Here is a 14,384-nt window from a genome sequence, read left to right as displayed (position 1 = left end):
GAGGGGTATGGGCTACTGAGAGGTTGACTAGCGCAGGCCATTACTGTATCTTCGACGGTACCATACATCACCTCAAAAACTTAATCCAATCACTAGACGTAGTATCGAGTACGATCATAATTTTTTCCGATGGATATCACTTTGCTGAGTGAAATGTTTTCTTCGTTTCTCATGAAACTGTGTTCCGTTGAAACATTTCATTCTTTCTCTAGTGATTCTATTTAAACTTTCTATGAACTTTGTACAAACCAATATGGATTGATAGTGTAGATCGATAGTCCGTATACCAAATCTACAGAAAAGTATTTATACTTTCGTGAAATATCGCGAATGGAAAAAGTTATTGAATTTCGAAGTGAGACTCATTACAGCATAGCAGACTACGCGTTGTCGATTCGCTTGTTTGTCACGTGGTGCTGCGATATAAGATGGCCGGTAAATTTCAGATTCTCTTGTGAAACCATTTTTGAGATAGACTGATAGACTGATTAACAACTTCCGAACAATCTATTTGATCGATACCAAAGATTGTAGGATCCCGTACGGCTGACGATCTACATTATTGAAACATCAGATGAATAGAAATTCCCGCGTATAATTTTGAGGCTTTGAAAGATTGTAAGGTTCTCGCTCTGCAATAGTTATCTTTGACTTCCCCGTCTGGTTAAACATACAATAATTCTACCCGTTTCACCAGCTGTGTATGAAAATGAGGAATTGTTTGAGGAATTAGTGGAAAACTTTGATTTCTTGCTGCCGATTGTAATGGACTGGTCGTATCTGCCGGACTCTGGAGCCGCTTGGGTCAAGGCCGTCAAGTCTTACTATTTCAATGACATGAAAAAAATGAAGAGAAATGAGGTGGGTGATGAAAGATTCAAATATTAAGATTACGAATCAGCTTTTCTCGCAGTATGCATGCACACCTCACAGCTGCATAGGAAGGCTGGAAGCCATAAATTTTTTCAAACTAAAGAGTTTCAGTGGTTCGGTTTCACATATCGGACGTTGTTGATTTATCTTATATTTTAAACTCAAGACATGCGACATCGCGAGAAGAGCTGAATAGCTGAAAATTAACCGCATAGTTCGCTGCCATATTTGATAGAGATTTACAAAGAGTTGGCCCAATTATGGAGATCAGTCACTGCCGTCATCATTTGGCCTGATCAAATGATGCCTATCAGCATATCAAATTGATTCTCTCAGTACAGATCACTTTTCCTCATGAATCTTTCAATCGAAAATTGTGTTCCAGTAGCGTCTTTCAGCAAAATTTCATCGAAATCAGTCGTTATTACAAAAAGCTACAGGCAGTATGTGATACTTGAGGGTAGAAAATAAAAGTTCCTATTGTATCAGTTTCGCTGATGGTAGAACCAAAATGTACTCTAATTATTCGTATCGTACGGTCTTGATAATTCAAAGTGTCGCTGATGAACCATCGACGAATCCCTTCTCTTGCAGTTCCTGAAAAACTTGACGTTGATCGTCGGCGATGCTACGTTCACCTATCCGATGTACTTCTCCCTCTTACACCAGTTTGCAGTGGCAGGAAATCCCCAATATTTCTACACCTTCAATTATCGGGGCACCTGGAGTAACACTTACCTTTACGGCACAACTTTGGTGGACTACGGCGTAGCACACGCGGATGAACTAGATTACATTTTTCCACACATAGACTACAATACCGTCTCAGCTTTGAACAAAACCATGAATGAAAAAGATCGGCAAATGATGGAAATTATGGTGCAATTGTGGACATCTTTTGCGATTCATGGGTAAGTTTCTTTCAAGTATTAGAATACCTGATGACGCATATGATTCACAACTACTGTATGTATTTTCAGTAAACCGTTAACCCCGGTTTTTTCCGGAAACACAACATGGACGTCGTACTCGGAAAAAGACAATTACTTCCAGATAGGAAACAAATCCAAAATCACGCTAGAGATGAAACATGTCTTCTTAAAAGAGCGAATGCAATTTTGGGCTAACTTGGAAAGCAGTACGGCAGAGGAAGAAGCCATTGTGACTATCAATTCACGCTTTATCACCTTAAGAAAAATCCACAGTCAATCTTTATCGACCGATCAACCATAGCATTCCTGTGAAAATACCGCGATCATCGCAATTCTACATGCAATGTGGAAAAAAAATTTCCAGATACCTGTTTGTATAATACGATAGCGCGGCTGAAAAATGAATTGTAATAATATGTGGTATTCTTGGATGTTTGTATTCCGTATTGTATGTAGAATCGCACTGATCACAGCATTTCCACAGCAGTAATTAGTAGGCTTTGATAATAGTAAAAATAACTGACATGTAACGCAATGGGTAACGACTGACTAAAGCATCCTCTCAAGAACGACCTTTCTTTCTTTGATCTTTCTTTCGTGCTCGAAATTCGGCTAGTACTTGTAATACTGTGGATGCAAAAGCTATCAGTTGCAAGCTTTTCATTTATCATGACGACAATTCGAAATATTGATAAAATCCATAATACGGTTATATATTCAATTAGCCAAGGCTATTTCCTCAGGTTGTTCATTTCTATTTACGCGTTTTCGATGTCCTCCAAAACACTACCCAACAACAAATATTTCAATGGTGAGAATGTGGCCGACTTGTGTGTACGGTGGCGTTGCCTGGTAAATTTGAATCTATATCCAATAAATCGAATTTGAACACAACGGCCAGTAAATACCGTACACCTTGTGCCAATATTAGTACCAATTTTCACGATACTCACATCACTGTGATCTCATTCAGGTCCTATCAGCCAGACGATGTTATTGTCACCCTTGCTTGCAGATGGGGTTATATCCTCTAACACAGCGTTGAAATAAATTTCCGGAACATTGGATCTTATAAAGTCGGTTAAATAGCTTAGCAACACCTTGATGAAGAGTAGCTTTGTGGTGATGACTATTCAACATGTTCCATGCTTTCGCCAAAGAGTATAGGATAGAGTGGAAGGTACCCGTATCGCCCTATTACAGCGCCCCTAGCAGCTCTGAGGAAAAGTATAACGTGTATGTGTAGCGTCAGTGAACATGCGATGTAGTATTGTTTGTTGGTGTGATGACGCGGTCGCCATATTCTTCGAGTAAGAATCAGTGGTATGAATACATGGTAAGAATTGAGTAACAAACGATTTTTTTCCAAAGATGCCAATATCTTGTGACATCAAATTATGTGACAATAACAAATATGTAAAAAATCAAAGCATAAATAACGGGAAACAAGTGACGTTTTTCTCGTTACCAAATAAATAGCAACTGTAAGTAAATATGAATATATAACCTCACTTTCGCGGGAATGTTGTGGCTTCTCACGTATCTTCATATATTGTGAAAATAAATGCAATGATTTTTGTGTATGGTTGTTTTGGTAGAAACTAATAAAAAATACAAGAGGTTTTTGAGTTGATATAATATTTTATGTAACCATTCTTTATGATACAGTATTATGTACGGATATATATTTTTATTAAGATTTGACATTACTGTTTACGTTTTTTGAATATAAGTACTTTTTTGATGTTATATATTGAAGATTACCTATTTAAATATATAATTTCGATACAATGTGTTTGATTTGTTGCCATTTATTTCATTAATTTTGTCTTATACTAAATTCACATCACATTCATGGAAGAAATGTGTATGTACGATGCTTACTTTATGTTCTGTATCCATTCAAACATATTCATAGGCTGCCAGATATGGAGAAAAATATGAGATCGTTCTGTAATAACAGCGTTAACTGAAGAATTCATAGCAAAAAATTTATTATCAGAAGTTTTAAGAATCCTTCACTGTATTCCCCGGTTTAAAGGGAGCGCCAAAATCGTAGTGGTGGTACTTTACTTTTCCTCAGAGCCACCAGAGCGTGCTGAAAATCGAGGTACGCTTTTATACATTGGCTCTTATGGGAACTTCCACTCTATCCTATACTCTTTGGCTTTCGCTTCGTGCCACGTAGACCACGAATAGTCTTTTCATCCCGTTCGTGCAATTCTTGAGCTTCGACGTCACGAGTGTTTGGACGTGTTAGAATTCGTCCACTATGTACATGTAATTGTAGTTGTAGTGTGTTAGAATTTGCTCGCTTAATCCTCACAATTTTCAAGATGATGCTTAACCATTATATACGGCCAATTGGAAAACAATAGAGTACGCGGGGTAAAACAGAGCTCTACGGTCTCTACCGAACCACGGCTGGCAGTTCCAAATTACCGAGCAATTTTGAAAAAGTTTAAACTGTTAATGAAGTATTTGTATGTACCTATGGATTGTTTTATGATGAGTTTACTAATTCTTAAATGTATTTATAAACTTTTTCAAACTCGAACTGGCACACAATGTTTCCTCCACTTCGAATCACAAATCTGAGAATAATCTGCGCCAGTTCGAGCAGACGAGCGTTGTGGGCAACTGGTTACCTGACCTCAACACTGAATGCGTCGAAATATGGTCGAAGCCTATTAGTTATTTGTTTCTGTTTTAATTTATACGTGAGTTACATTGTCTCTTGAGTGCAATTTCGCAATGAAGATTCGAGAAAGGGGAATTGCAGCAAGCATGTGTAATGGAAGCTTAGAAGTTAGAATTTCAGTCTCTGACTTGGGCTGGTTTGTTCGCCCTTCCATTTACTAGGGTTTTATATGATATTGTTCAGCAAATTCACTATCATTCATTGGATTTCGAGTTGTCAAGGTCACTAAATTAATCCCGTAGCAACTTTCTGCTGTACCGAATGACGTAACAGATTGTTCAAATAGCTTTGCGACCTAGTCAGTTTCTCGTAACAGTTCGTAAACAGGTAACCTGATTATCAATCGATGAATAAATGACGGATGATGCATTTATTACATAATCTCATCTAAAACATCATATCATAATATGTATAATACATGTGATAAAGGCAGATTATCTAATTGGAAAAATTGTATTTGGTATGCGACCTAAAATAAGCGAGAAGTATCGAACATTGGTTATCGAGGAGCTTGAAGACGTGAACAGATGATAAATTGTTTTGGGTGAGTTATTGGAATTGCAAAATGAATTTATCATCGTGGATTTGACGAATGGATCAGCAAACAAGAAGTGAAAATCCTAGTTTTCACAATCAGTTAATAGAGAGGGCTGATTTCGACAACGATCTTTTCTACGATCGGCTCCATAAGTATTCTGCTGACATTCTATAATATATTCACTTAATATTTATTTAACACAACTGATTTCAGAGCGAAATGGTAAAAAAAAAATTATTCTTACTTTCAGATTTAGATCCGTTTACAGGCACTGGCTGTGAGAAACTTTAGATCGTTTTTCCATGGGTAAAATTTTGTAGTGGAGCGAAGATTAAGAATCTGTCTGCCGATGATTAGTCTAAGGAGAATCAATAGAGTTTCTTTATGCCTTTGTTATGTAAAGGTGGGACGATACAACCTAATATAAATAGTGCGCGCCATAATATCGTGTGACGTGGGTGGTTTACAGTGTGAATCTGTCTAGTTACGTCACAGCTACAGTAACTCAGATCTCAGGTGGAAACGTACACTCCTCTACGAAAAAACGCCATGATTACGGGTTCCCATATTCCTTGTAGTTGTCACGTAACTGTTCCCCGTAACCCGATGTGTCGAACTCAAAACATTTTTATGTCCGTTAAAACTTATAACTAAATAATACGGTGTCGTTGAATAATCCAACAAAGTCACGCAGTCGACTTTAATTAAAATGCGTTGCCTGTTGCATCGTTGAACAAAACGTGCACGACAGTTGATAACGTGGTTGACCACATCTGGAACCTTCGATCAAGACATCCATATCCATGGGACTCATTGTGAAGCCAGCTGTATCAGGCGAATAAAGTTACGGAGTTGCTGCCATAGTCTGACCATTAGGATGAATTCTTTTTTATGTATTCATATCTTTTCAATTTCATCAACAACAATCGAATAATGCCAATTCTGGCATGTGTTTTTTCTGTGTCTTCTGAAATTTATTATTTATTATATTACTTGTGATAAAATGTATTAAAACCCTGGTGTATTTCAATGTGTACGATTGAGTGAGGAATGAATGTTTCATTGCAGAATTTTAACTGTACCGAACTTGAATGATTGAATTTACGAAATAGTCGCTTACAAAGTGACAAATAATTCGTAATAAGTCCTTTTTCGATCTTTGACCTAAAATAACTTTTGAGAGTATTGCGTATCGACACAATTTACACAAATACAAAACCGCGCTGAAGGAACTGCGACCCTAAACAATAAACTCAATATCGAGCAATAACTGAACCGTCAAAGCGTCATACAGAACTTCCATCGCGGGTTTTCCTCACTCCATTACCCTTGGGTTTTTACCAATCAACGATACTCAGTTGGCTGCCAGATGTGGATGCTGGCCTGTCCGGACAGTGGGTACGCGAAAGTCCGGAAGGATCGCGTATTGTTGGAGCACAAGTCATACCTGCATGCTCCCACTTTCCTCCTGTATACAAAATTTATATTCCTACAACCAAGACTTTCGGTGCAAAGTCTTGACCAATCCTGGATTCCCACCAATCACAATAACCAACCGATAGAAAAAATTGACGAATCAGTAAACTCCTAAACATTTCTTCTTTTATTTTTTCAAAAGAGTCAGTTCTCATCAAGACATTAAACTACCAGCAGTTCCCATCAAGACCTCAAGCCAATAAGAATCACCCGCCAATTTCAAATACCAATCAAATATCTGAACTCAACTAACTAACAAGTCAGATAATTATCAATACATCTAATAAACATCTTGTAGTGAACGTGTAAATAAATAGTTAGGTTCTAAAAACAATACTATAACAATTGATCTTCAATTACATACCCTCAGTCCACTCAAGTGTCGTGCGGGACACAACAGAAAGGGTAGATTTATCGTAAAATGATGATAAACCCTTTGTGGAGCCTTCAATTACCTCAAAAAAATGTTCTGGTCTCATCAGTATACTAACGCGTTGACGAGTTATAGAATTGCAAAAATTGAAACAAATTTTTACCGTGTTATTCAAATAGAAATAAAAAATCGCGATGGGGCACCTCTAAATCTTAATATGAAGAGTTGAAACTTGGACAGGTCAAGAAACTTGGACTTGTCGGCTTCCCCCACGACAAGTATGGAGATATCCTGAGACCCGAGTGCCCTACTCGCTCCTTGTAAGTTGGTGAAACGCATTGCATCGCCGTATGGTACTGGGATAAATGATGGACACAACGATATTGATAATACTCTTCATCATTAGGGTGGTATGTTATTTTATTTGCGAGACGGTCGTTGGAGGACTTGAATATCTTGTTTGACGATTAGACAAGCGGTTTGAAGCCGTGAAAACATTCCACCAGCGAGATTCGCCAGAGTCGAGTTTGATCTCATCGGACAACATCGCGTGACGACAATGGCTTCAAGTTCAGGGGCGAGGTGTCTTTTTCTCTTACTATCGCTCAACATATTTTACTTGTCGAGTTATGGTTACTTCGATGGAACTACTCAACCGGAAGTGACCATTTCTCAAGGGACTTTGCGGGGAAAAGTTGTGACCACCACCCACGGCCGAAAGGTGGCGGCTTTTCTGGGAATTCCGTATGGACAACCACCGATAGGAAATAGGAGGTTAGTGGGGTGCATAAATTTAGTGTTTATTGATTCAATGATTTTTTTCATCTGTATATGCCACTGAAGTGGCACATTTTCATCCAGCTATGAACTCATGAAATCGGCGTGGATAGAAAGTTCAATACACAAATTGACGATTAACAATACACGAATAACGAAATGTGTTCGGTGAGTAGCTTCAAATTAAAAATGGTATCCAAGAAATGAATACAAAATGAAAACTTCTGATGAAAACAGCCGTAAACCTAGGACCGAAGAGACGAACGAAAATTTTGTAAAAAGATTCAAGGGCTGCATAGACAATAAGCTGGAAAAATTCGAAATAATTTTACCCATTTTTTATCAGAAGAATTTTCGATGTCATAATTTGTTAATTTGAAATCTTTATTTATCAAACAAGCGGATGTAGACAAGCTATGAGCTAGCCTTCGAACTTCTCGTTTTCACACCACAGGTTTCAAGTTTATTGAGAACAAAAAAATTATATCCAATTCGAAATTCCAATTAAAAATTCAGATTCGAGATCAAAGCTTTTAAAGCCCTCGGATACCATATAACATGGAAAATATGACGATTTTTTTCACTTTCAACCACTACAATGGATCTACTATTACAAATTTTGGAAGACTGACCTTGGATTCGTCGTCGGTGACCCAAAAAAACTTCGCTTGCCAATTTCTACCAAAATTTAGAATACTTTTAGAATTTTTCTGACCGTATTGGATCGCCATTCACGATTACGCAATCTGACTTCAGATTCATGATCAGCCTAACAAACTGACGAGCACCAATTTTCATCAGAATTCAAATGTTCTCAGTTTTTCCTTTTTCCAAACTCTTATCAATTTTAAGTTTGGAGAAGCCGCCGAAATTGAAGCCAATCATTAAAATACGTCAACTCAACAAAAATACTAATCATATAAATACGTGGGGTGTTGAAAAAAATAACGGGAATTTTTTAATTTCACATGTTGTATTATTTTGTTTCACGCGATTTTTTCGTTGTAATATTGGAAAACTTGTCTGAAAAGTTACTGAACTGTGTTAGCCATATCTGATATTTAATCTATTATCAGCTGTCGAAAAGGTTACATGTATTTCGATAGGATCGGCGATTTTGAAAATGGATCAGAGAGTTTGTGTTGAATGTTGTTATAAGAATGCAATATAGTGCCGCAAAGCTGAAGAAATGTCAAATATTGCTTTTCTCCTCTTCTCTGAAAGCGAAGAAACGAGAAGTTAAAAAATCTATAGGATGTAACGAGGTCGTACAATTTCGTAGAAATGTTTCTGAAAAATTGTTTCGTTTAACTCTCCGAGGTGTAGGTACGACCCTAAATATCTGAACTGAGAATTAGACAGGAAGAGACATCATTAACAAAGGGCTGAAATCAGTTGATTAGGCACATTTTTCATATAAAGGAAGATCATCGTTCAAAGAATGATTTTTTAGCTGTTTTATGTCGTTTTTCACTTCCGTATTTTCAGATTTTAAGTATTCAATTGAATTTAAATACTTTCAAAAATATTGTATTAATCAAAATTGTAAGAATGACATTGAATACTCGCTTACACTTGAAAACACAGTGTTTGTGTAAACAGAAAAGCTATCAAAAGAAACAGACATACTTAAATAAACATATTTTGCAGTTCCTTACACTTTTTTCAGTCCGCGACATGTGTTCATACTGTTTATACAATACTGACAGATCTAACTCTGTTTTTACGTAATCTTATCTGACCTTCGTCAGTCGAACTACGAGGAACTAAATATTCATTCATTTCCAGTAAGTGGACGAGTTTCTCTCTTAAAACGGATAAGATAGGTATAAACAGAAACTGATTCAAAGAACTAGCGTTATACGATTTTATTAAATTTACCTCAGTACTGCTACGAGTCTCAAAATAAAGGTATGCAAGGTGCTGCTTGGGGTAACCAATCATTGTACTGAATGCTGAACCCGCTGAATATACGATAAAAACTCTATGGGTAAATGAATGCTTATGATGAATATATATCAATGCTTACAGAAGCAAAGTCTCGTGATAAACAAACATGTTGTCCATCAAAATGTTTCCTGGTAGAGTAGTTGCAGCCTTCGTCAACTTTCGCCATGATTCCGATTGCACAGATTCTTTTTGCGTCATAGATTTGCCAACCCGCAGCCAGCGGGTGGTTGGAAAGGAATTCGAAATGCTACTGCCGATGGAAGCATGTGTCCCCAAATAGATAGCAAAGACCTTACCACTGTCATCGGGGACGAAGACTGTCTGAACCTGAACGTGTTCGTACCGCAGGTAATTTTTTTCATCTAGTAAGGCTCGCTTATTTGCATGTAAGCCGCTCGCTGGGTAAGAATAGAACCACGATTTCAAATTCTGAAATCTTGTGAAGAAAACGTTACTGGATTTGACTCTGGATCGTATACATCTAGATACGCAACGGTAAGGACTCCTCGCTACTTCCGGTAATGGCATACGTTTTCGGTGGGAGGTTCATGTTGGGCTCTATCAACTCAACGATGTACGGCCCGACGTATCTTTTGAACCATGATGTAGTTCTCGTCTCCTTCAACTATCGTCTGAGTGCTCTGGGGTTCTTGAGCACTGGCGACAAAGTGGCTTCCGGAAACTGGGGCCTGAAGGACCAGGTTCTTGCGCTCAAGTGGGTGCAGCGTAACATCAGACACTTTTACGGTGACCCTGATCAAGTGACACTATTCGGCCACAGCTCAGGGAGTGCATGCGTTCAGCTTCTGACGCTTTCGAAATTGACAATTGGTAAGAATGAATTCAGATCGAACCCGATGAATGCATGGTGGGGCGTTATTTTTAGCAGATGTAAGCGATAAAAAACAAAATTTTTTTTTCTCGAGATGACTCATCTCACTTTTACAATAGTTGGGAGAATGTATTTCATTTCCACATCAAGTCCGTCGTACTCAAATATTGTTTTCCAGCCAATGAGTTGATGAACAGAGACTAACTACGACGATGAACCATGGCGTAATCAATTCACGATGTTACAGGGCTCTTCCATAAATTCATCATGCAAAGCGGATCTGGCGTTGGGCTATGGCCCTACAGACCCAGGACTGCCTACGCAAAGCGCGCATACGAACTCGGCGATTACGTTGGCTGCTATAATGACACTTCGGATGCCCTTGTCAGCTGTTTGCGGAAAAAAAAATTTGCGGATATCGTAAGCGTGCATAAACGGTTTTACACATGGCATTATGAACCATACAGCACATGGGCTTCTACTGATGAGCCAGACATCGAGGGAGCATTTTTAACAACCAGCCCCGCAAATATTCTAAAAGCTGGTCAGATTCGTGATTTACCTTGTATCATGGGTGTTGTTGACAATGATGGTATAGGGAGCACGATAGGCAAGTGAATACAAATTCTTCTGGATTGATCATTCGACAGCGTATCACGAGTATAGCAGGGTGATCAAATGGTTGATTTTGACTCAAAATCGAGGAAGTCTACTAAATGGCAAAAAACAACGCGTAAAACAGTCCAGTAATTCCCCACAGTAGTCAACTCATTGGGGTCTTCAAGCCCCTCAATAGTCCGTATCCCGGCTCGAATAGACAGAGCTTACATATACACACAGTCTAGTAGGCCAGATGCGTCACTGACGGCAAGACCCTAACGTCAAATCATGCCGAACATAATAGTACATTATATAACAAGGGAATAAAGGAGATTATTCCCGCGGGCGGCTCCCTTTGCTCCGGCAGTAATCACCTACGGGAATAATCAACTTTTGTTCGTGTGTTACATATAGGACTTTATTTCCGACTCAACTCTGGCGACATCTATTGACTCAAAAAGAGGGAATCACTCGCGTACAAAAGCTGAGTCTATGTCGACCGCAGCGCGAGCGGGTGCTACCCTTTTTGGGCAGTTTGTGTTTTATATTTTCGTTTTCTTCATTGTGGTCCAGCTGACCCCAACACCTCCTTGGGGTCCAGTTGACCCCAATACCGACTTTGACGTACAATTTTTAAGTCAGCGCGCAGTCAGGGTTATTTCTGCAAGTTGATGAAAACAATGTCGGGGGTCGGTCGACCCCCTACCGACTTCAACGTACTTGAAGTAAGCGTGCTTGAATCGTGGTTCTTTGTGTATGTAAAATATAAATGATGAAAAAATTTCGGGGTCTCAGAGACCCCATGTATGTATTTTATATTTTTTTCACTTTTTTTTTGTTCAAGAATTTCTCCCACATCCTCCATCGTTTTTTTTTTTTTACAAGTATCATTTGAGCCTATTCCTGGAGCGGGTCCAGGGCTGCAAGCCCTGGTGGGGGTCTAAGGGGCGAAGCCCCTAGCGAGAGATGGAGGGGAGTAGGGCTGAGCCCCCCCCCCCACTTTAGAATATTCTTTTTTCATCGTCATTATCATTATTATCATCGTAATCGTGATCGTTATCATATTCTATCATGTAATTGTTTAATCATATTTCCATTTTGCGGGAAAAAGTTCACTTTTTTCCTGCTAAATGCGGGAAAAATGAGATTTGCGGGAGAAAAGTGCCACTTTTTTCTCGCAAATGAGGGAAAAAAGTTAAGCGGTGAAAATATGCCACTTTCGTCCTGCTTATCACAGGACAATCACTAAATGTACTATCAAGTATGATCAACATTTCTGTCGTTGGATATTACTGTGCTGAGTGCAATGGGTTCTTCGTTTCTCATGAAATTGAGTTACATTCAAGCATTTCATTCGGTCTCTACTAATCCTATTCAAACTTTCTGTAAACTTTGTATAAACCAATTCGGATTGATAGTGTAGATCGATAGTCCGTATACGAGTTACACATCAAAGTGTTTATATTTTGTAGAAATGTTGAAAATGGAACAAGTTATTGAATTTCTAAATGAGAACAGCGAACTACAGCATAACCGACTACGCGTTGACGATTCATTTGTTTCTCACGTGGTACTGCAACATTGTAAGGCCTGTAAGTTTCAGATTTTCTCGTGAAACCATTTCTGAGATGGACCAACAGACAGATCAGCAACTTTCGACGAACCCATTTTTGCGACATTAAAGATACCTAAACCATAAAGATACCAGAAACATAAAAATACGTTCAAATTGACGACAGTTATTTCGGACTGAAACAAATACTTTTCCTACGTTAACTAGCTACATAGCTGATGAATATTAAAAAGTAGTGTAACATTGTCGGATCCTGTACTGCTAACGATCTACATTGTGGAAACATCAGATAAATATAAATTCTTGCGCATGATTTGAGGCTTTGAAAATTTGTAAGGCTTTTGCTGGGTAATAGTTATCTTTGTTTTAATATACAATCATTTTACTCGTTTCACCAGGGTTGTATGAAAGTGAGGAGTTTTTTGAGGAATTTGTGGAAAACTTTGATCACTTACTGTCGACTCTACTGTACTGGACGTATCAACCGGACTCCGGAGCCGCTTGGATCAAGGCCGTCAAGTCGTACTATTTCAATGACATTGAAAAAATGAATAGAAATGAGGTGGGTGAAAAAAAAATTCAAATCTTTAGGTTTTGAATAAGCTTTTTTCGCAGTTTGCATGCATACTGTACAGCTCCATAGGTGGGGTGGAACCCATGAAGTTTTTCAAACTGAAGAGTTCCAGTAGTTCGGTTTTACATTTACGACGTTGTTGATTCAGCTTTTATTCTGGATCCTAGCGATATCGCGGAAAAAACTAAATAACTGAAAACTGAGGGTATATTTGATAAAGATTCACAAACAGGTGTGCCAATTATGGAGATTAGTTACTGCCGTCATCTTTCGGCCTGATCAAATGATTTCTATCAGCTGGTATTATACATTCTCTATGTGGAGATCAATTATCCTCATCAGTTTTTTAATTGAAAATTGTGTTCCAGTAGCGTCTTTCAGCAGAAATTTATAGAAATCAGTTGCTTTTACAAAAAACTACAGGCAGTATGGAATACCTAAGGGTAAAAAATAAAAGTTCCTGTTGTTTTAGTTTTGGTGATGGTGAACCCAGAATGTGGTTTGATTATTCGTGTCGTACCCACTAATCAATTGAAAGTTTAGATGATGCACCATCGACGAATCCCTTCTCTTGCAGTTCCTGAATAACTTGACGTTACTCATTGGCGATGGTTTGTTCAACTATCCAGTGCACTCCTCCCTCTTAGAACAGTTTGCATTGGGAGTGAACCCCCAATATTTCTACGTCTTCAATTATCGGGGCACCTGGAGTAACACTTACACTTACGGAAGAACTCTTGTGGACTACGGCGTAGCACACGTGGATGATCTTGTTTACATTTTTCCATATATAGACCACAATGTTGCCTTAGCTCTTAACAAAACCATTAATGAAAATGATGCGCAAATGATAGAAATCATGACACAATTGTGGACATCCTTTGCGATTCACGGGTAAGTCTTTTTCAAGTATTAGAATACCTGATGATGCACATGATTCACAACTACTGTATGTATTTTCAGTAAACCGTTAACCTCGTCTTTTTGCGGAAACACAACATGGACGCCGTACTCTGAAAAGGACAATTACCTTCAGATAGGAAACAAATCCGAAATCACGCTAGAAATGAAACATGTCTTCTTAAGAGAGCGAATGCGATTTTGGGCTAACTTGGTAGAAAGTGAGATAGAGCCAGAAGCCATTGTGACGATCAACTAACGCGCCATCGCTTTAAAAACATCCTA

General features: G+C 38.4%; 2 protein-coding genes across 3 annotated transcripts in view; one reads left to right on the top strand and one right to left on the bottom strand.

Annotated features, from left to right (window-relative positions):
* LOC124416725 (flotillin-2) overlaps nt 1-14,384 on the bottom strand; it is a 403,676-nt gene that overhangs the window by 181,549 nt on the left and 207,743 nt on the right. The window lies entirely within an intron of this gene.
* Nucleotides 1,720-14,358, top strand: LOC124416724 (juvenile hormone esterase-like). Of its 2 annotated transcripts, XM_046897986.1 has the most exons (6): nt 7,378-7,667; nt 9,821-9,968; nt 10,106-10,451; nt 13,024-13,187; nt 13,777-14,093; nt 14,163-14,358. In XM_046897986.1, exons 1-6 carry the CDS (start codon nt 7,453-7,455, stop codon nt 14,356-14,358), a joined length of 1,386 nt encoding a protein of 461 aa, XP_046753942.1. In that variant the 5' UTR covers nt 7,378-7,452. The 2 variants fall into 2 exon arrangements, 1 of the variants encoding a protein (XP_046753942.1); XR_006930804.1 differs by lacking the exons at nt 7,378-7,667; nt 9,821-9,968; nt 10,106-10,451; nt 13,024-13,187; nt 13,777-14,093 and adding an exon at nt 1,720-1,784 and having other exon boundaries at nt 14,163-14,264.

The sequence above is a fragment of the Diprion similis genome, chromosome 3 (assembly GCF_021155765.1).
Source record: "Diprion similis isolate iyDipSimi1 chromosome 3, iyDipSimi1.1, whole genome shotgun sequence".
Taxonomy (NCBI): Eukaryota; Metazoa; Arthropoda; class Insecta; order Hymenoptera; family Diprionidae; genus Diprion; species Diprion similis.
Note: the sequence above shows the minus strand (reverse complement) of the source record. Positions and strands in the feature narration are given on the sequence as shown.

What these genes read in the sequence shown, in the direction of transcription:
- LOC124416724 (XM_046897986.1), top strand. Translation starts at nt 7,453, where the DNA reads ATGGCTTCAAGTTCAGGGGCGAGGTGTCTTTTTCTCTTACTATCGCTC. An exon ending in CCACCGATAGGAAATAGGAG is followed by an intron (nt 7,668 to 9,820) that starts GTTAGTGGGGTG and finishes TTTGCGTCATAG; the next exon opens with ATTTGCCAACCCGCAGCCAG. An exon ending in TGAACGTGTTCGTACCGCAG is followed by an intron (nt 9,969 to 10,105) that starts GTAATTTTTTTC and finishes GTATACATCTAG; the next exon opens with ATACGCAACGGTAAGGACTC.